This window comes from Bos javanicus, chromosome 13 (genome assembly GCF_032452875.1).
Source record: "Bos javanicus breed banteng chromosome 13, ARS-OSU_banteng_1.0, whole genome shotgun sequence".
NCBI classification, from domain to species: domain Eukaryota; kingdom Metazoa; phylum Chordata; class Mammalia; order Artiodactyla; family Bovidae; genus Bos; species Bos javanicus.
This window is the reverse complement of record NC_083880.1, coordinates 60,226,914-60,249,603: the sequence shown is the minus strand read 5'-3', so window position 1 is coordinate 60,249,603 and position 22,690 is coordinate 60,226,914. Positions and strand designations below refer to the sequence as shown.

Sequence of the window (22,690 nt, the reverse complement as noted above, 5' to 3'; positions counted from 1 at the left end):
AATCAGAAATTCTGGGGAGAGACTCAGCCAACTGATGCTTGCCCAAGTGGAGAGGTCACAAAGGGGACTTGAGGACCAGGGAGATAAGTGTGTCTGAACTTCTCAAGCCTTTGTCCCTTTGACCCCTTCTTTCCTCTCCTGCCCCAGCCTCTGCATCAGGCAAATGTGTCCAAGGGTCCCTAGTTAAAAATTAAAGAAAAAAAATATGCTTGACTCCACAGATTCCCTCTATCTGTGTCTCCAATTTCTCTGCTCACCCCCAAACAACATAACTTCTTGGACAAATTATCTCCATTTTTCCCTCCCTCTCCATGCTTGCTGCTGCTAAGTCGCTTCAGTTGTGTCCGACTCTGTGCGACCCCAGAGACGGCAGCCCACCAGGTTCCCCTGTCCCTGGGATTCTCCCGGCAAGAACACTGGAGTGGGTTGCCATTTCCTTCTCCAATGCATGAAAGTGAAAAGTGAAAGTGAAGTCGCTCAGTAGTGTCCGACCCTTAGTGACCCCATGGACTGCAGCCTACCTGGCTCCTCCGTCCATGGGATTCTCCAGGCAAGAGTACTGGAGTGGGGTGCCACTGCCTTCTCCATGCTTACTTTTAAAAAAATTATATTATTATGGTGTTCTTCACACACACACATTCACACAGCATAAATAATAGTATAATAAAATCTGTGTTTTTACTACACTCAAGAAAAAAAATACAACCCATATGGTTGAATCCTGTGCACCACTGACCTGTCCCCAGCCCTGGAGAGACTCTTTAACACACCTCGTTGTAACTGTCTTTGACAAGGGTGGTCAGAGGACACTTCTGTGTCCTCAGCTTACTCTCCGTCTCAGCAGCAGTCACCCATATGGCCACTCCCTTTTTCTGGAAGAACTTCCCAGGTATACCCTCCCCTAGTTTTTCTTCTCCCCTCCCTATTCCTTCCCCCTCCCCTCCCATCACCCTCTATCTGATTCCTTTTTCAGGCTTCTTGGGGGGCTCTCATGCCCTAATCCTGGGTATTCTGTCTGTAGGTCACAGGTGCCTAACTGGGGACCACAGGGCCTGTGAAGAGAATTCAGGGGGTCCATGAACTTGGGTGAAAGAATAATTACATTTTTCTTTTTTGTTCACTAACCTGTAATAAAAATTTGGCATTTCCTTCAATTACAAGCCAAGGTCCAAAATCATAACACTGTTAGCTGATCCTACAACTGGGCTTCCCCATAGCTCAGTTGGTAAAGAATCTGCCTGTAATGAAGGATCTCCCCAGTTCAATTCCTGGGTTGAGAAGATCTGCTGGAGAAGGAATAGTCTACTCATTTCAGTATTCTTGGGTTTCCCTGGTAGCTCAGATGGTAAGAGTCCACCTGCAATGTGGGAGACCTGGGTTCGATCCCTGGGTTGGGAAGATTCCCTGGAGAAAGGAAAGGCTACCCACTCCAGTATTCTGGCCTGGAGAATTCCAAGGACTGTATAGTCCATGGGGTCGCAAAGAGTTGGACACAATTGAGCGGCTTTCACTTTTAATTATGAGCAGAGATTCCAAATCATAACACTGTTAGCTGATCCTGCAACTTCATTACCAACAGAAATCACAAGTATTTCCTATCACAGCATAGATATTACAGTGCCATAAAATACCAATCATGACTTCAGAATATTGGACATTCTCAAACCCACCACTGGGTAATGTTACAACTACAGCGCATTATAATCACAATGTCACTAGGTGTTCTTATTTTATGCATTTGAAAGCAATATTCTGGACTTCTCTGGTGGTAGAGTGGAAGAGGAAGAATCCGCCTGCCACTAAAGGGGACATGGGTTCAATCTCTGGCTCAGGAAGATTCCACACGCTGCGGAGCAACTAAGCACGTGTTCCCCAGCTACTGAGCCTGCAAGCTCTAGGGTCCACAAGCCACAAGTACTGAGCCCTCGTGCTGCAAGTACTGAAGCCTGTGCGCCTAGAGCCTGTGCTCTGCAACAAGAAAAACTACCACAATGAGAAGCCCACACACTGCGACTAGAAAGGAGCTCCTGCTCTTCACAACTAGAGAAGAAAAGCCTGCAGGCAGCCACAAAGACACAGTGCAACCAAAAAAGTATGTAAATTAAAAAAAATTTTTTTAAGTAATATTCTGAAAAAGTATCCATAAGCTCCACCCAGGACCAGCAGCCCAAGTCCCCAAACTGAGACCCAGAAAACTTGCCTAAGGTCACCAGCTGATGGCCTGGGTTCCAAGATTCCCTCCCCAGGGGGGCTTCTCAGGTCTGCACAGCAGGCCTGGGGCCTCAGGGTAGCTTGGGGTCCTCTCTAGTAATGGGAACCCCCTAAGCACTCTTATTAGTCCCCTATTTGTTCTGTGGCTACAAATGGCTGGGTGGGCGAAGGCCACCCACAGCTGGGACCCATCACCGAACTTGCATGCCCACTCATGGGCTCTAGGATGGTAATCTGGGCAAGAAGGGCCTCAGTTCAGCCAGCCTGCAGCTCTGATGAGTAATGTCAGCCTGTGTGTAGGGGTTGGGTCCAGCCCAGGGCTCAGGCACCAACTGGAAGGGTGGGAAGGGAAAAGTCCTCATGGAGAGGAAACCCCAGGTGGGATCTGCCCCAGCCCCCCAGCCCCAATCAGGATTGGACCTGCCCATTCTCTGTCACCCTCCTGCTGGTAAACTCTCAGGCCTGAGATGGGAAAGAGGGGCCCTGCATCTCAGCCACCTGACACCACCCACCCCAACACACACCACCCCCGGCCTGCAAAGAGGCTGATCTTTGGCCCTTGAGCTGCCCACTTCTCGCCTTGGCCCTGAGTTTGGTTCTGGCTCTGCTACGCCCAAATGTGGGCCTCTTAGCAGTTGAAGGCTGCCTTTCCCTGAGCTTCACTTTACCAACCTGTGACACAGGGACAGTAAACCCTGCTTCTTTTGTGGGAGGGAGCATTTGAAAAGGGCCTTGAAGGAAAGGAAAAAGTTTTGATAGGCAGAGCCTGGGGGAGAAAGGAAAGAACTCTGGATAGAATATAGCTGAGCACATAGGCAGGAGAGTCTCAGTGGCCAAGGAGATTTGCTGAAGTCTGCTTTTTTCCTGCATTATCTAAATGAAAAAGACTTCATCTGGTAAATGGATAAGCAACTGTGGCCCAGTCATCCAATAAACTCTACTCAGCAATAAAAAGGAATGAATTACTGATGCATTCAACAGCATGGAGGCACCTCCAATTAGACTGCATTGAAAAAAGCCAGACTTAAAAGGCTACAGACTGTAGGATTCCATTCATATGACTTTCTGGAAAAGTCAGAATCACTTGTTGCTAGAGGCTGAGGCCCAGGGGTGGGGATTCACAGCAAAGGGACACAGGGGAACTTTTGGGGGGTGTTGGCAATATTTTGTATTGTGTGACAGTGGTTACATGATGATATACATTTGTCAGACTCATAGAGTTGTACATTAAAAGGGTGAATTTCACTGTATGTAGACTATATCTCAATATAAAATCCATCAACACAAGGTTCTATAAAATGTCCCATATAAAATATGTGTTATAATATGTATTATATATAAATATGGGCTGCCCTGGTGGCTCAGATGGTAAAGAATCTGCCCGCAATGCAGGAGACCTGGGTTCGATCCCTAGGTTGGAAAGATTCCCTGAACAAGGGCAGGGCAGCCCACTCCAGTATTCTTGTCTGGAGAATCTCATGGACAGAGGAGCTTGGTAGGATACAGTCCATGGGAAACGTATGTTATAAATGTGTTTCCTCAAACTAATCCCTCACCTTCTGAGTTTCATTTATGTAGTCAAGAAATTATTTTTGAGTACCTATTATATGCTAGATCCTGTTTTAGGTACTCAAGAATAAGGAATGAACAATACTGGCAAGCTTTCTAATTCCAGGACACTTCCATTGACTATATCAGTTAAATTCCAATAGTGATGAGCGCTACAAAGAAAATAAGACAGGGTAGTGAGTGGGGTCAGGGGCTTGTTTAGCCACAATGGCAGGGAAATGCTCAGCAGAGGGGGTCATCTGAGCTGAGCCGAGGTGAAGAAGCCAACTATGGGAAAGTCAGGAGGAAGGGAATTCCAGGCGGGAAAGGCAGTGCAAAGGCCTTAAGGTGGGAATGTGTCTGGTGTGTCAGAGAATCAATAAGATCAATAACAACGATATGTCCTGCCTGTCTCTTTTGTAGAAACGGTTCAGATTTGGGAAAAGCGTTTTGTCAACTACAGATAAAAGCCAAGGCAGAAAGAAAGAGTAGTGCCTTATATATGGTGAGCCTGGGTTTGAATCACAGCTCTTTAGCTTAATGGCTCTGTGACCTTGGGCTATGTGACCTCTACCTCTTTGGGCCACTTCTCTAGAATGCAGATAATCGTAGCTCCTATCTCCAGACGGTAGGGAAGATTCCAGGCATGATCCATTTAAAAGGCCTAGAGCATGATTACGTAATTGACACATGAAAAATTCTGGTATGTCTGTAAGTCTGTATCAGGGGTTACCAAGCAGCTGTTGAAAAGAACGAGGTCGACCTTCATCAGGAGTGGACGTGAAAAGATGTCCCAGATACACTCTTGAGAGAAAAAAGCAGGATACAGAACATTACCTACAGTGTGGACCCCTTTGCATGTAAGAAATACCAAGTGATGTGTTTCCACGTGAACTCAGACAAAGGTCTAGGAGACACAAACTGGCGACCGTGGTGCTTTGCTTCAGGGAAGGCGATTACAGTGGTGGTGATGGTAATGTTTTGTTTTTGTTTTTTATATTCTGTATCTCTAAATTGTTTCTATTCTAAAAAAACCAGAATGAGATTGTATACAGGCATGCTTCATTTTATCACGCTTTGCAGATATTGCCTTTTTTCTTTTTCTTAACAAATTGAAGGTTTGTGGCAACTCTGTGCCAAGCAAGTTTGTTGGTTCCATTTTCCCAACAGCATTAACTAACTGCATATCCGTGTGTCATATTTTGGTAATTCTCACAGTATTTCTTTTTCATTACTATTATATTTTTATAGTGATCTGTGATCAGGCATCTTTGATGTAATTACTATGAAAGATTACGACTCGCTGAAGGCTCAGATGATGGTTAGCATTTTTTAGCAATGAAGTATATTTTAATTAAGGCCTGTACTTAAAAAAAAAGACACAATGCTATTGTACACTTAATGGACTACAATATAGTGTAAAAATAACTTTTGCAATGCACTGGGAAACTACAAAATTCATGATTCTCTTTATTGCAATATTCACTTTATTTTCAGCAGTTTGGAACCAAACTCTCAATATTTTCAAGGTCTGCCTGTACAGATATAATTACTGTAATATTGAAAAGCCAGTATGTCAGCCAGGCATTCTTAACAGCTATTCCTGGATCCCTGAGGGATCTGTGAATAGAATTCAGGGAATCTGTGGACTTGGATAGGAAATAGTTGTGTTCAGTTTGTTTTTTTATTTTGCTCATCTCTAATTGAAAGGCGCTTTTCCTACAGTGATGAATGTAGGCCACAAATTACTGCAGCGGTGGTGGTGCGCGTGACTTCACCAGCAGACGTCACAGATAATCCCTTGTCTCACTCCAGGGGTTGTGGACATTCATGACATACTGTTTATACTTATTACAACTTCAGAATGGTGGAAGGGGGACTTCCTGGCAGTCCAGTGGTTAAGAATCCATCTTCTAAGACAGCGGTTGTGGATTTGATCCCTGGTCAGGGAACTAAGATCCCACATGTCATGGGACAACTGAGCCCACACAGTGTAACCTCTGAGCTCACATGCTCTGGACCCACAGCTAGACAAGCCCAAACGCTGCAATGAAGAGCCTGCACGCTGCAAGACCCAGCAGAGCCACAAAAAAAAAAAAAAAAAAAAATGACAGCAAGTACTAGATCCACCAGAGGTCTTGTTATTTAATAGACTAATACAGAAGTACTATATGACTGTATCACACATCTGCTCTTTTTTCTTTTAATTTAGTTGTTAATTGGAGTATAATTGCTTTAGAATATTGTGTTAATTTCTGCTGTACAACAATGTAGATCAGCTCTATGTATATATCCCTTCCGTCCTTACTCTTCCTCCCGCCCCTGCATTCCACCCCTTTAGGTCATCACAGAGCACCGAGCTGAGCTCCCTGCGCTATATAGCAGCTTCTCACTAGCTATCTATTTTACACACAGTAGTGTGTGCTACTCTCTCATCACACATCTGTTCTGAAAAATATTTGATATCTGTATCTCAAGGCAATTTGTTTCCTTTGTAAATCTACGCATACACACTTAATTTTTTTTTTTTTTTTTTGGCTGCACTATCTTCATTACTGCTTGCAGGCTTTTCTAGTTGCGGTGAGTAGGAGCTGCTCTCAAGTTGCAGTGTGTGGGCTTCTCATTGCAGTGGCTTCTCTTGTGCAACACAGGCTCTAGGCGCCCAGGCTTCAGTAGTTATGACACGAGGGCTTAGCTGCTCCAAGGCATGTGGAATCTTCCTGAACCAGGGTCAAACCCAAGTCCCCGGCATTGGCAGGCGGATTCTTAGTACCTGGACAACCAGGGAAATCCTGAACCATGTAATTATATATGTTTAAAGACATTCTTCTGAGAGAGGCTGTAGATCTTTATCAGATGCCAGAGGGACCCAGGGCACAGGAAAGGCTGAGACTCTGAAAACCCCTCCTACACACATCTCTGCACAAGTGGACACTCAGTGGGCCACTAACTCTGGGTGCAGGGCCTTTGCTAGCAATTCTTCTGGAGCTTGGAGGATGTCTGGCAGTTTCTAGGTGTTCCATGAATATTTGTTAAGCTGAATGAATGGATGGATTGGACATCTCCCCTCCTGAAAGAGTTAGCTCTGAAATAAACCACCCCATGTAGATCTGTGGTATAGCCACTGGCAAACAGAACAACAGGAAAGGAGAGAAGTGCTTTTATAAAACCATGGAACCCCAGCCTGAGCTGCTTCATGGCTTGCCACTTTTCACCTTTGTGCCTCCACTTCGCCATCAATAGATGGAGTGGTAACAGTACCACTATGTGGGGTTGGAGTGAAGAGGGAAGATGTGGACCTCGTAGAAAAGGGCCCGAGCAAATGGAGGCTCAGACACATAGAGTCACTTCCCTGAGGTCACCCAACAAGTTGGCAGTTGCTGGATTCATATCCAGTTCTGCTGATTTGAGAGGCCGGGAGGTCAGGTCCGGTGAGCAAGAAAGAAACTCTAAGCATATACCAGCAATAAATAGGCTCCTTTTCCCCTGCTTCTAGTCTATACCAATACCAGCTCACCATTCCATACCTTGCATCTTTTTTCTTAATGTAATTTGGAGATTGCTCTATGTTCATCCAGATGAACTTGCCTTGCTGTTTGAAGTGCCCCACCGTTTGCTCCTCTGGTCCCCTATCGCTGGGTCTGCAGGTTCATTTCCAGGCCTTTGCCATCACATCAGGGCTGCCGGGAACATCCTGCCCACTTGTCACTAAATCCCTCTGCAAGGCTGCTTGGGGATAAATCCCTCAAACCATAGCAGCTGCTTTAAAGGATAAGGACACTTGAGATTTGGACGAACTGCTCTGGGCAGAGGGTTGTGTCTGTGGTTCGCACACTGTGTTTGGAAGAGGGATGCCGGGGTCTGGCCATGGAGCCAGGGTGTTATCTACTCAAATCCTCCAACACACATCCACACACCCCAATCTCAGGAGCTTCCAAAGCTTCTCCTGTCAGCTCTCTTCTGACTTTAAGGTCTGCCCACAAGTGTCACCTCCTCTGATGGCCACCCCATCAAAGGTAAGTGCACCCCCAGCCCTACGACACCTGCCATGACTGTGGTTTCATCACAGCATGTCACGTGTTTGAAATCACTGCAGTCGTTTCCTATTCGCCTCTCTCCCCCCATGGGAATGTCAGCTGCAGGAGCACAGGCGTGCCCTGTTCATAGCTATACCCTCTGTGCCTCAAGCAGTGCCAGTAGCTATACCAACTCAGTAACAAATAAGAGGGGCTCAGTAACTATTTTTTTTAAAAAATCAAATAGGTCTGTTCTATGGAGAAGGCAATGGCACCCCACTCCAGTACTCTTGCCTGGAAAATCCCATGGACGGAGGAGCCTGGTAGGCTGCAGTCCATGGGGTCGCTAAGAGTCAGATACGACTGAGTGACTTCACTTTCACTTTTCACTTTCATGCTTTGGAGAACGAAATGGCAGCCCACTCCAGTGTTCTTGCTTGGAGAATCCCAGGGACGGGGAGCCTGGTGGGCTGCCGTCTATGGGGTCACACAGAGTCGGACACGACTGAAGTGACTTAGCAGCAGCATGTAAAGGGCACCAGATTTCCATGGAATATTAGTTTAGGGGCTAGAAATAAGTTTGGAGACTCTGACTCAGCCCCAGCTGCCCCCTGGATCCCTGTGACAGGCATGGCCAGAGGGGTCAGAGAGTTTGGAGAGACCACTAGTTCAAGGGCAGGAAGGAAAGGGGAAGCTGGAGGGAGGGGAGAGGAGAGAGGGAGGCTCACAGCAAGGGAGAGAGCCAGCTTGGGGCATCTGAAGGAGAAAGTTCCAGAAACCTGACACAGTCTTGGGGCTCATTTGTCTGTTGAGCTAACTCATTCAGAAGCGCTGGGACCCATGCGGGGCACTAGAGGGTGAGCTGTGACTAGAGGAGGCTCGTTCCTGCTCCAGAGGTGGTGCCAGGCATTGCCCTGAGGGCCTTATTTGGTCTGTTTAGATCTTGACTGTCTCATTGCCCCCATTTCACGGCCAAGGAAAAGGAGCACAGAGAAGACGAGCCCGTTGCCCCCCAAAAAAAAAACAAAACAACTCACAGTTTGTGAGTGGCAGAGGCTGGCTGGGGACCAGGCCTTCACGGCTGCCACCAGTTCAGTGGGCTGCTTGTGGCCTCTGGACTCCAAGGCAGCCCCAGTGATCTCCTCCCCTCCCAGTTCTCATGCCCCCGTGTCATCAGACTGGCCAGTGTGAACAACAGGATACTGTAGACATGGTGGTGGTGAGCTGGGCTGACATCATCACACTGTGGCAACATCACTTCGTGGCTTCCGCTTTCTCCCTCCTGAATCTCTTGCTCTGGAGGAAGTTGACCACCATGTCCTGAAGACCCTCAAGCAGCCCTGAGAACCATCTGGAGAGGAACAGAGGCCTCCCACCACGGGCCAGTACTGCCCTCCCAGCCCTATGCTGGGGCCACCTTAGAGGCTGATCCTTCAGTCCCAGTCGAGCCTTCAGGGGACCACGAGCTCAGCTGACACTCGAGTATAACTGCATAGAAAAAAGGCCCAAGTCAGAACTACCTTATTAAACTTCTCCCGATTCCTGACTCCCAGAAACCGTGAGAGATAATAAATGTTTGTGGGTTCAATTAACTTGCGGAATGAAAGTGTGAAAGTGTTAGTTGTTTGGTTTGTGTCCGAATCTTTGCGATCCCATGGACTGTAGCCCACCAGGCTCCTCTGTCCATGGGATTCTCCAGGCAAGAATACTGGAGTGGGTTGTCATTTCCTTCTCCAGGGGATCTTCCCAACCCAGGGATCTAACCTGGATCTCCTGCATTGCGGGCAGATTCTTTACCGAGCCACCAGGGAAGCCCAGCTTGCTGAATGTCTTAGGGTGTCTTGTTCTAGATAAGTACTGTCCTGCTTTTGCAGAGGTTATAGAGGTCAGACACTCTTGCTCACAGGTGGCCCACCCTTCTTGCCGGGCACATCGCATCCCACCGTCACCTCCAGGCTACAGTTTCCCAATGGAACTAACTAGTTTTATTTTCCCAATGGAACTAACGTTGTATCTGTGGACTTGACGGTCAAGGTCGGCCCCTCCTCTGCCCATCTCCAGCCCCTCCCATCCCCTTGGGCCCACACAGGCCCTGACCCCTGGGCTCAAGGCAGAGGGGATTTGTCTTGTTTTTTTCAAGCAGCCAGGCCCAGCCTTCCTCGGCTGTTTTCCTCCCTGCAAAAGATTCTGTTGCTTTCCTTCTAGGTCAGGGCTCAGTGGAGCGAGTGGGCAGGGAGCCAGGGCTGGAGAATGTCTTGCACCAACAGCCTGTAGAGGAGGGATGCGCTTTTCAGCTCTTAGCGTAAGTTGTAATTCCCGGATTCCCGGCACAGGCCTGGCTCTGCCAAGCTTCCAGCTGCAGCGTTGAGTCTAGCGTGGGCCTGGCGCACGGCACTGTCAGGCGCTGGTTCCATCACTGCGTTGCTGTGTCCTGTCTGCACCAGTGACAGAGCTTCTCTGAGCCTCAATGGCCTCATCAGAAAATGGGGCTGACTGATTCCTCCTTGCAGAGGGGCTGGCATGGGCCCCTCTGCCGCCTGGATGTGGGTGCTTCTCGTCAGCTGGGGCGGGGCAGCCAGGGCCTTGGCCTCAGCTGTCCCTTTATGGTTGTCTGTGTCCAAACTTTGATCTTGAGAGGACTGTCAACAGTGAGGCCCAGCACATGAGTCCTTCTTACTCTCCCAAGTGTAGGAGCCGGGAGTTCAAACAACAGGGTGACGTTTCTTGCAGTTGCTTGCCTCCCCGCCACTTGGGCATCAGCCCTTACCTGGAGTGGGATTGTGTGTCCATTTTGCTTGGCAAATGTCTAATTCGTGCTTATTATGTGCTTGTCACTGTCCTAGCCACTATGTGTGTTAAATCCCTGTTGCCACCCTCTGTGATAGGAGATACTATCAACCTATTTTATAGATGAGGCACAGAGAGGTTAAGCAACTTGTCCAAGGGCAAGTCCAGGCTCTCTGGGAATGATTCTCTTAGGCTACACTTCAAAGCTGGCATGACTGAAGTGACCACGTGACAGCACTTCCCCTCCATCACCACCCCAGCTCCCCCTGGGGGAAGGGAGTCAAGTGCGCTCTAGATGGAGGGAAGCCTTACTGGAGTATCTCCGCCACGTAGCACCAGACTTTCCTGTCTGAGGAACTCTGGTGGGTAACTCTGCCCTCATCTGATCTTCCTCTGCAGCCTGGAGGAAAAGAGCGATTGCTTTCCACTTGACAAATGAGTTTAAACCGAGACCCAGAGAGGCCGAGCGTTACCCACAGCTGGTAAGTAAGGAACTGAATCCAATGGCTAAGCTCTTTCTGCTCACTCATCACTGGTGGGCGAGGCTGACCCTGAAGACAGGGTGACAGGGATAGGACCAAGGTCAGGCAAGGAGGAGAGGAGCAGGTCCAGATGTCCACAGCCACTGCCCATCACTGGGGGTGGGACAGAAAAGTGGCCATGTCAGTTTCCGACACCCCAGAGCCTCAAGAGCAGGGTAAGATCTGGGGAGGTTGGTCTCATCTGGGCCACATTCTCCTAACTCTCTGCATTCCAGCCACTGTGAACATTTTCCACTTCCTCGAAATCCCTTTGTTCTGTTCTACCTCAGGGCCTTTGCACTTGCTGGTCCCTGTGCTTGAAATGTTTTTCCCTTCTTTTCCTTGCCTAAGAACTCCTAATCTACTCTTCAGATCTCAGCTCTGTTCTTCTTCCTGGAGCCATTCCTCCATCAAGGTTGGGCCCCTTATTATTTACTCCTTGAACAGGTGAGCCCCTTCTTCACAGCATGTATTAATATCATGAATAATCAGTATACATGAGAAATTACCACGTTAGTGTCTTTGCCGCTGCTTCTGGAGGTGAAAGACCAAGTCTTCCTTGCTTACTGTTGAATTTTCATCATCTGCATGTAAGTGACTAGCATGTAAGCTCACGGTAAACATCAATGGCTACTGCTTATGCTTAATCGCTCAGTCGTGTCCGGCTCTTTGTGACCCCATGGACTGTAGCCTGTCAGGCTCCTCTGTCCATGGATGCTCCGGGCAAGAATACTAGAGTAGGTTGCCATGCCCTCCTCCAGGGGATCTTCCCAACCCAGGATTAGAGAACCCAGGTCTCCCGCACTGCAGGCAGATTCTTTACTGTCTGAGCCACCAGGGAAGCCCTACCATCAGTGGAACGGGTGATCAAGCACGTGGAGGAATGAACACTCCACCTGGCAAACTAAGTTAGAACGGTGCACACAAGTGTGTGCACACAATCCCAGAGTTTCCTAACTGTAAGGACACATGGCTTTTTCATGAGTTACCTGACTGTGTGTCCTCTAACCACTAGGGAGAAGTAAAGTTGTCCCTGACAATGACCCCAGGGTGAATGTAGTCAAGTCACTCCCCCCGCCCAGGGGAGTGTACCCATCTGTAAAATGGGTGGCAGGGAGAGGCAGTCTGTGTAGTGATTAAGAGTGTGAGGTCTGGAACCAGCTTGCCTGGGTTCAAGCCCACCTCCCTCACCTCCCAGATGTATAAACTCTTTGGGCCTCAGTTTCCCCACAATAAGTGGAGATCATAACAATCCTCACCTTTCAGGATGTCGTGAGATTTAATGAGTCATGTTTGTAAAACACGTGTACTAGTGCCTGGCTCAGAGACAGTACAGTGTGTGGAGTCTCTACAACAATGCAGGGGCTCCAGAAGACAGAAGAAGCGACAGCAGAATTTCTGATTTCCCTACAAGCAGATGTGGTGACAGACACACTCCCAGACTCAGCAGGCACTGGCTATTTGGGCCTCACAGCAAACTCAGGCACGTGCTTACCACATCCCCAGCTCACGGATGGAAAAACCGAGACTCAGGCTTTTCCCATATTTGCAGAGCTATAAATCTCACAGACACAAGGTTGGGCGAACAAAAGCAAATTGTAGAAAGAGATGGACCGTGTGACCTCTTATACAGAATGTGGGAGGGAGCTGGAGTAAGGGGTCAGCAACACAGAATTCACGGTAGCTATCTCTGGTCGGGGAAGGAGGTAGGAGTGGGGCGGGGGCTTAAAGGGATTGGTAAAGTTTTGTTACTTAAGCTGGGTTTTAGGGACAAGAAATTTCATCTGATCTTTCTCTATACCTTTTCATCCGTCTGAAACATTTCAGTAACCATTTAGAATGCACAGAATGAGCAGCAAGGAAATAACCAGGGGATAGTGATGACACTGATTTTTTTTCCCTCTGCGTCTTCACACAATTCCATATTTCTGAATTTTTGCACTCTGAAAATTAGTCAAAACCTGAGGAAAACAACTAGGGCTGTTGGCAAGAGGTAGAGCTGGGATTGGACCCCAGGTCAGCGTGACTCTGGAGGAAGAGGCCCCAGCCCCTCATCTGCAGCCTCTCTCCAGCTCATCTCTTAGCCTGGGGGGCCCACTTACAGCTTTTGCAGAGATTTCCTGTGGGGGTTCCCCTCAGCTGCCTGGGAATCACCTTCCTTCCTTCAGCCTCATTTAGCAGACCAACAAGTGCTAGACTGGAGTCAGGAGCGAAGGGCCACAAGTCTCCGCCATCCTAAGCTTCTGAGGCTCTGTTTCTCTGTCCAAGGGACATAGTTTCACTTTCAGCCTCAAGCCCCAGGCATCTCCTCACCTACCTGCCTACCCCACCAGGTCTCTGCATGCTTTACTTCATTTTGTCCTCACCTGAGGTGCTTGGTTCCACGCCCCACCACTTTGAAGAAGAGGAAACCGAGGCCCAGGGAAAAGAAAAAGGGACTTTCCCAAGATCACACAGGCAGGATGCAGAAAAGTTGGCATTCCTGTGCTGATTCCGAGATGGATTCCTTTCCTGGGCCGAGCATCCTCAGTAAGTTTTCCTTTCTTTCTTCCTTCCTTTTTTTTTTTTAAAGATTAAAGAAAAATGTGGACCATTTTTAGTCTTTATTGAACTTGTTGCAATATAGTTTCTGTTTTATGTTGTGGTGTTTTGGCAGCAAGGCATGTGGGATCTTAGCTGAAAGGCGAAGTCTTAACCACTGGACTGCTGGGGAAGTTCCCCCAGTGTGTTTACAATAGCTGGATTTCCTGGGCTCTGTCAGACACTGTCTTCAGCCCCGCCTGTATATTAATTCATTTAATCTCCATGACAACCTGCAAAGTGGCTTCTACTATTGTCCCTGTTTCACAGACAAGAAAATTGAGGCACAAACTGGCAAAGGGAGAACACACAGCCAGCAGGCAGCGGAGATGGGATTCAGATTGAGTCAGTGGGACCCCAAGGCTCATGCTCGGTTTCTGTTGGATTTACCCTGGTACAAGGAGAGAGGTTGTAACAGTGAGGATGCCTAGATGGAGGTTTGCAGTCCGCTCAGTTCTCAAGGGCTGTCCTTGAAGACTGAGGTGCTATGGGAATCTTCTCTGGCAGAAGTTCTCCTTGGCTGAGGGCCTCCTGGGTGAAGGGGAAAATCTAGCCCCTGTGAGTTTCCCCTCTGGCGGCCAGGGGCCTCTGTTCCCCAGGCTGGGTACCCAGGGACCCAGGACACAATGGATGGGTCTCGTCAATTAGCCAGGAACTGGTCCAAGTGCTGAGAGTGTGGTTTCTGGCATTAGACAGTCTAAGTGTGAACATGACCCACTTTTCCTGGTCATGGGACCTTGGGCAAGTCACCTCACCTCTTGGTGCCTCAGTTTTTTCATCTGCGAATGGGCAAGCAATCTTCCTTTATAGACTCATTGTGAGAATTCAGTGCAATCATTCTCACAAGGCACGAAGGACAGTGTCTGGCACACAGGAAGGGCTTCATAAACGCCAGCCCTAGCTCCTGGTCTGTTTCTTTATCCTACCCTCTCGCTGGGAGGCAGCATTTTAAATTCCACTTTGCAGAGGCACTACTTGAAGCAGGTGGCTTCCCCCAGGCCCACAGCTGGTTGGCAAGCCCCCCTGGGACATGGCCCCTGATTCAGGCTCCATACTAGGCATTTCAGAGCCAACTCCAGGGCTAAGCAAACACTCAGAGGCCAGAGTCTAAGCAGAGGTACAGGCTTAAGGGCAGACCTGGGGCCTGTTTTCTCACATTTCCCGCTCAAGGAGCAAAGGGGAGAGAGGATCTGTGTATCTTCCAGCCCAGACTGAGCTCTGGAGACTGGGAGGAGAGAGTCAGAAGTATAGGGCCGGCCGGTTCCTCTGGGGAATCCCACGTGAGGGGCCGTGCTGCCGCTGCTCCCTGATCATCCCTAGGCCCAGGGCATCTGTGCCAGCTGTTTCTAGGCTCCGTTCTTGGAAAAGGGAGAAGCATTCTTCCAAGAAGCAGATGCTGTTCTCCCCACCCCCTTCCCCAGGCCCGAACTGTCTAGAGGAGCCAGCAGTGAGGTTAGGAAATCAAACCCCAAGACATTTTGTTCGGCAACCGAGATCCATTTCTTGTTTGGATAACCAAAGGCCGAAAATGCCAAGAATTTACGGGCAGCCTGGGGAGGCCAGGGCAGTTGGGAGTCCTGGCCAGTTTGGGAGGATCTTGGGCTGGGCCAGGACCCCACGCTGTGCTCCCACTGGATGCGCTTCTGACCCACATCCAGCCAGGCAAGGCCTTACGACCACTGGGCCGAGGGGCTGAGTTATTCTGAGGTTTGACGTCAGGGTCCTGGAGAGAACAGCAGAGGCTGGGGGGCTCCTGTCCAGCCCTTGACCCTTCTCTGATTGGCTTTGGGCACAGAAGGGGAAGAGAAGGAGGCCCCAGCTGAGCCTAGCTGGGAGTGGGGTGCTGGCCATAATGCCTGTATGTCCTCCAGTGTGGATGGAGCATGCAGACACCCTGGGAGGTAAAGGCAGGAGAGATGGATGGCATAGGAGTGGGCGGACCAGGGCGAGCCTGAGTGCAAGACAGGGAGAAAGCTGAGGAGATGCCAGCCAGACAGGAGAGAGTATGAGAGTGACAGACACATGCAGACTTAGAGAAGGTGAGTCAAGCCACCGTGAGAGCCACAGGACAAGAGACAGAGAGACACAGAGAGAGAGAGAGAGGCGGAGATGCACAGGAAGATAAGCAGAGAGGGCTAGCTGTTCTTGGTACAGACGAGAAAGTAGAGGGCTCCCAGGTTTGGGGGTTCAGAGTCTGCCCCACTCCTGGGACCCTGGAGACCCAGCAGAAGCTCTGCTGCCCTCAGGTGCTGAAGGTGGGACAGGAGCCTGGGGACTTGTGTTTCCTCACACTTCTCATGCAACGAGGGCTAAGTGTGGCACTTCCTGGTTGAGAGGCCCCTGGCCGCTGGGGGATGACAGGACAGGAGAGGGTCTTTATTAAGCACCTGCTCTGGGCGGATGCTTTCCGGGCTCTGCCTCTCTTAACCCCACATCAAATGTCAGTAGGTGCTTTCCCTCTCTTGTCTCACACACACAGCAAGTATTCCTGAGTCTGTGGTGGACTCAGGAGCCAGGCGCTAACCACTGGAAGGCACAGCCCAGCAAGGGATGCCTGCTCTCCAGCTGGCTCTGCCCCCCACCCCCCATTCTCCTCAACATTCCTGCTGCAGCTCTTCACCCAGATGAAGGAGTGGAGCAGAGCCAAGAGCTGATGTGCAGCCCACCGAGCTGATGGCTCCAGACATGAGTCATTGGGGCAGAGGCTTCCAGGAGGAGGGGGAGGGGGAGGAAAAGGAGACCAGTGGGAGGAAGGGAAGGGGAGCAGTGTGTGGAAGGGAGTGAGGAAGGGGGAAAGGGAGCAGGGATGGGGCATCCCCATGCACCCTGAGCACAGGTGGAATAGCTGGAAGAAGAGAGTGGGTATTAGGGAATTTGGGATTCTGGAAGGGAGCACCCCATTGTCTCAGATCTGGCCTCCCCTACCTCCTTCACACCCTCCAGAGTTGTAGAAGGAACACAGACTTTGGAGAAGTGGACTTTGGGTCTCCCTGCTGTGCCATTCTGGCAAGTTCCTTCCCCTCTCTGGCCTCTCAGTTTGTTCATCTGTACACTGGACTGGGAACAGGGAGAGGGGTTGGGGCCACAAGGGAGGGAGGCTCTTCTCTGCAACTTCCCAGATGAATGAGACTTGCTGAGAGTTTGGTCTGGAAGGCCAGTCTTCCCCAGGCATCCCCGATGGCAATGGTGATGAGACTATTTTAAAACTCATTTTTTTTTTCTAAGAGATTGTAGCAGAAGCCAAAAAAAGGCCCTCAAGTTTCAAAGACCCTGAGATAAGCCCAGACCAAGAGAATGCCTGAGAGAAGAGCCAGAAGAAGGTCACGGTCACAGAGGGTAGCAAGTATTCTTGACTGGAGTGAGAGAGATGACTGTCCAGGTGCCTCATACCCCTGAGCCAGGGGCCCTGTGTCTTATTTCGGAAGGAAGGACTCAAGAATTTCAGGATTTGTCTTTCTTTCCAGGGAGAGTTCCTCATGGAAACAGCCAACATTGATTGAGAATTTACTGTATGACAGGTGCTGGGCCAAGGACTTCATATGCGTTATCTCATTAAACCTTCTTAGAGGTAGGTAATGTTGTCACTGTATTTTATCGGCGAGGAAACGGAGATTCAGAGAAGTGAAGCAACTTGCCATAGGTTACACAGTTAGAAAAGGGCAGAATGAGTCTCGAATTCAAAAAGTTGGGCTCCAGAGTTGGGGCTCTCACCTTCCAGGCTGTGCTGCTGCCTAAAGAGGTGACGGGACCCAGAGAAAAGTGACTGCTGATGGGGTCTGACCTTGGGGCAGGCTCCACTGGCACAGGGTGACCTGGAAGTAACCCAAAGACCAAAGGGCCTGAAGGGAACACTCAACCCAAGCATACTCAGGAGATGGCAGGACAAACCTCTGCTTGGACCCCAACAGAGACTGGGTAAGACTGGGAACTGCAGAGAACACCAGCGTGGACAAGTGACTCTCCCTGCTCTAAGCTACCTGCCACCCTTGGATTGACCAGGACCAGCGGTGCAGGGCTCCGATAGAGATGATGCTGAATTAAGTAATAGCCAGTTGAGCTACTGTACCCCTTCCCAGGTGAGTTACCCATGCAGCCGAAAGGGTGAGTTAGCGGTCTCCCTGATCTTCGCAGCCAACCCTCTACCATACTATTGTTGTATCCACTTTGAGGAAGGGAAAACTGAGCCTTGCTCTTCCACAACCACGTGGCAAGTAAGTTCTGGGGCTGGGATGTAAACTCAGGTCCACCTGATTCCCACATGGGAATTCTTTAGCCCCACAGTGCTCCATGGTGAGCCCTGCCCGGGATTATCAGGCTATGTGGACAGATATCTGGGGAGGACACTCCACTGCCAGATGAAGAGGTGAGCTGAGCGACCTCCTAACCTGAAACCCACTGGTTTAAATCCATCATCTGGCTCAACCAATGTTATCCAAGCACCAGGCACCCAGGGGAGTTGAAATGGATGAGAAGGTGAGGCTTGGGGTAGAGAAAGCAGGTGCAAGGTGAGAGCAGCGTCCAGGAGAGAGGTGACAAGAGCCAGGGCAGTGAGGAAGACAGGAGGATGAGCTGAGAAGCTGAGGGGATAGGATGGATAGGATCTGCTGCCTGGGAGTGGGGTGGGGTTAAGGACATCCCAGGGCCACAGATTACCTGTTGGCTGGGTGGTACTACCTTCAGCAGAATAGGTGGGGGGTGGGGAGGGAAGATCTCAATTTCAGGCGGCTTTGGAGTTGAGAAACTGAGCCCTCAGAGGGGAGGTCGGGAGCCCCTCAGACGCTGGTTTGGTATCATCATGGGGGTGGGGGGAGATGGTGCTGCGGGAGTACTGGGAGGGCAGCCTTGGGGGTTGTGCCACAAAGTATGAGAGGAAACAACAAACAGAGACTCTGCCCTGGGAAACAGCAACATTTCAGGAGAAGGGGAGGAGCAGGATTGGCCTGAGAGATGGGAGGATCACTGTGCATCCATCCATTCAACAGACATGCATTGCATGCCTACTATGTGCCAGGCACTGTTCTAGGCCCTGAGAACCCAGTAGCAAACAAAACAGACTTGGCCCCTGTCTTCTTGGAGCTCACAGACTGAAAGAAATGTTTTTAAAAACAGGTGGTAGTAGGTGCTAAGGGAGGAAACCAAAGCTGGGTAAATGGACCATAAGGAGGGTGGCTATTTTAAATGTGGTGGACAGGAATGGCCTTTCCGAGGAGGTGACGTTTAAGTAGCAGACCTGAGGTGCGTCAGGAGTGAGCCACATACATGTCTGGGTGAGGGGTGTTGCAGCTAGCAAGGATTTTCACTCAATAAGAGAATAACTAAAGAGAATGGGAGCCCCAGGAGGGTTTTGAGGAGAAACTAACCTAGCTTAGGTTTTAACAGGACCCCTCTGTCTGCTGAATACAGAATGGACTACTGGGGTCTGGGTGGAAATGGAGCTTAAGACAGCAGTTGTGATGACCATCCAAGTAGGAGATGGAGGTGGCTGGTCCAGGATGGAGGTAGGGAAAGCAGTCAGAGTGGTAGATGAGGACTGGTTGATGGAGACAGTTTCTGGAAGGATGATATTGGTTAGTGATACTAAATTTGCCAAGAGGTCAAGTAAGATGAAGACTGAGCCGTGGCCACTGGATGTAGGAAATGGGAAGTGGGAGGCTACTTAGGAAAAGGATGGGATGAAGGAGGAAGTAGAGGCAGAGCTTGTAGACTTCTGAGAGCCAGGCCAGAAGTCAGAAGGTATAGGCTGGAGAAGGGTCTTGTTCTGTCTCCTCCTCCTTCTCCCCTTCCTCTTTCTTTCTTTCTTTAACATGGGAAATGCAATTAAAGACTGAGAGGAAGGAACAGCCTAAAGGGAGGAGTTGTTAGAGACACTGGAGGAATGGTTTGTTTGAGGAAGTTCAGGGGCTGCAGGGGATGCGACCCACAGTTGTGAAAGAGTGACTTTGGTCCATGGAGGAACCCTTCCTCTGAGTCAGAGAAAGGCCCTGGGGACTGGTGGGTGCATAGGTGAATCTGCAAGTGTGGGGTAGGCCCCATGTCTCTTTGAAGTAGGAGATCCATGGTCTGGTGAGAGGATGGGCACAAAGAGAAAATGGAGGCTGAGGAGGAGACGAGGCTTGGCATGACCCTTACAGGACTGGAAACAGCTGCCTGAAGACACACAGATTTCAAGGCAGCATGGAGCCCTCTGGGATCCAGTGTATGAGGCCAAGAGCTCCCTTGAGGGGGGACCTAAGCATGGGATGGTGGTGGCTGTAAGTGTTGCAAGGTAGGAGGGGCAAGTAGACAGTGACTATGAGAAGATGGTGAATAGGAGGCTCAGGAGATAGATGGTCAGGGCAGGAATGAAACAGGAGTTTAAGTGTGTATTTGAGTATGTGCACAAATCAGCTTGGTTAGATAAGTGTAACTCTCCACTTGGGAGATGGTCAACCCAGGGTATGCAGAAGGTCATCCTTTAGAAAACAGGAGGAAGCCACTGGAACTCTAATTTATGTGATTTCATGTTATCTTCTTAAAGTTTTCATTTGTGTCATACCTTGTACATATTATATTAATAAGGTGCACAAATACTAAATAAATATGCACGTACTGGGGGAGCGAAACATTGTCTGCTGACCAGGCAAACAATCTGAACAATTTGAACCATGGGATAAAGAGGGACTGCTCCCCATCTTGGACATCATAGGATGCTTTCCTCACCCCACCCAGGGCTGAACCTGCTTTGTTCACCTCGGTTTCTTGCCTAGAGCCTGGCACGCAGTAGATGCTCAGAATATCTGCTGAAAGAATGAGGGCAGGGGATCCTAGAGTGGCCCTGGCATTGGGCCAAAATGGCAATGGGGTCCTCAGCCCCCTCATCTCTGCCACCCCATATCCAGTTCATCAGCACAGCCCATTAACTTCCCCTTCAGAATATACTAGTATCTGACTGGCCACACCCCCTCCTGCTGTCCTGTCTCACGTCACGCCTCCATCACTTATTGCCTGGTCTCTTCCTTGGGCTCCCAGCATCAAATCTGTCCCTTATAGTCTATTCTGTTAAAACTAACTCAGGTGTGTCTCACCTGCTCAAAACCCTGCAATGGCTCCTGTGAAGCTCAGAGGAAGAGCCAAAGTTCTTCCGGTGGCCCTCAAGGCCTGGCATGGTCTGCCCTCCCCTCACCTCTTGGATTTTGTCCCTCAACCCTCTATTGCCCTCCTTCTCTGCTCCAGCCATGCTGCTGTTCCCCAGGCACCCCAACTACATTCCCACCACACAGCCTTTGCACTTGCTGGTCCCCCTGGAAATAGCTTCCCCCTAGAAACCTTCCCAGGTTGCTTCATCACTTCACTTGTTCCCTGGTCTCAAACGTCACCTCCTCTGAGAAATCCTCTCTGATTCTCTGACTTCAAATAGCCACCTCTGGTCACCCCTTGCCTTTTTCTTTCTCACTTTGCTTTACCTCTGACAGAGCACATATTGTTCATCCCTTTATTGTCTCTTTCCTATCCTGGTCCGGAAGGGAATGTACTCTTCTGCTTACTGTTGTATTTGCTGCTCCTAGGACGGGACTGGTCCACACTGGAGGAATGAATGGCAGTTGGGGAGTTAGGTTTCCAGTTCTGTCTTCTCCCAGTTTGTCGTGTGGCCTCAGGCTCATCTCTGCCCCTCTTTGGGCCTCATCATTCCAATATGTACAATTCAGAGACGAGGGCCCTATTAGCCTGGCCATCTGTGTCCAGGGCAGGGCTCTGGGGTAGATGCTCCACCTGCTGTTCGCTGCCCTCACCCCCCTGCAGACCCAGTCCTTACCTTCTGCAGCCACTGCGTGTTGTTCTCCAGCATTTTTTCCAGCTGTCGCATCCGCTGGCTTGGCCAGTCTCCTAGGTTCAGTGTGGCCGCCGGGGAGTCCCTCTGGAGACTGTTAGAGCCCCCAAAGGCCTCGGGCTCAGGTGGGCAGGGCTCAGGCTCTGGCAGCACGAAGGTGTAGCTGCATTGGCCGTGCTGGACTCGGTGGGCCCGGCGGCGCCCAGCGGCCTCCTGCCCCCTCCGCTGGGCCACAGTTGTAGAGGCCACAATGAGAAGGAGGCCACCCAGCAGCATGGCTGGTGGGGAGGGCATCCAGAGATGTGGTGATGGCGAGGGGTGTTGAGTCAGAGCCCTGGGGCTGGGCCTGTCCACCACCTATCTCTGTGCCGTTTGCACCCGCCGCTGGCCAACAGTGGCCAGGCTTGCCTGCACAGCCGCTGCAGCTGCAAAGCCCTGTTTGGCCAAGCTCTGTCCAGGCGGCTATTTATAATTGCTCCAAATACCACAGCTGCTCCGCTTCCTCCCACCGCCTCACGCTCCCGCCCCCAGACACCCCCTCACCTCTACTCTTCCCTCTTTCCCTTCCTGCCTCCTCTCGTGTGTCCGCACGCTGCCTCTATGTCCCTGCACTGGCTTGCTCTGCCTGCCTCGCCTCCGAGTCCTTTTATGATCCAGTGGAGGCCTGGCCTCCCTGCCAGAGGGGAGGAAAGAAAACAAGACACACACACGCGCGCGCGCACACACACACACACACACACACACCAAACCCGCAAGCTGCCTGCTTCGGGAAACCAAAGGCAACTGAATTCTCTCTTTCTGTCTCTGTCTTTCCGTCTCTCTCTCTCTCCAACCTCTCCTCGCAAGGCTGAGATCTCAAATTTCAGCCCCCAGCGCCTTCTCCTTCTCCCCCCTCCACCTACCCCTTCTGATTTCGTGTTAGCCTTGGAACACAGCGGAGTGACCTTAAACAGAGCAACGGGGAGGGGGGCAGAGGGGTGAGGCTGGGGAGGAGGCAGCCAGTTCGATCTGTTTCTAGAGACAGAGAAAATCCTTGCAAGGCTAGGGAAGTGGGCGCCCCAGCCAGGCTCCCATCCTCACTTCTCTCTTGGGGCCTGGATGGGCTCCGGTGCTGTGATAGAAATGGGAGCGTGTTCTTGTCTTGAGGCAGATAGCGCTGCGGCTGCCTTTGGCTGGAACGGGCAAGTAGATTTTGGGGAGAAGAGCCTGAGGTACAGCAG

The 22,690-nt window shown here is 50.3% G+C and overlaps 1 protein-coding gene across 1 annotated transcript in view; it reads right to left on the bottom strand.

Moving 5' to 3' along the window:
* Positions 1 to 22,380, bottom strand: part of ANGPT4 (angiopoietin 4) — a 47,000-nt gene extending 24,620 nt beyond the window's left edge. The window contains exon 1 of the mRNA XM_061437133.1: positions 21,456 to 22,380. Coding sequence (XP_061293117.1) covers positions 21,456 to 21,764 — 309 coding nt within the window. The 5' untranslated portion in view covers positions 21,765 to 22,380. The remainder of the gene's footprint in view (positions 1 to 21,455) is intronic.
* Between the last annotated feature and the right edge of the window lie 310 nt (positions 22,381 to 22,690).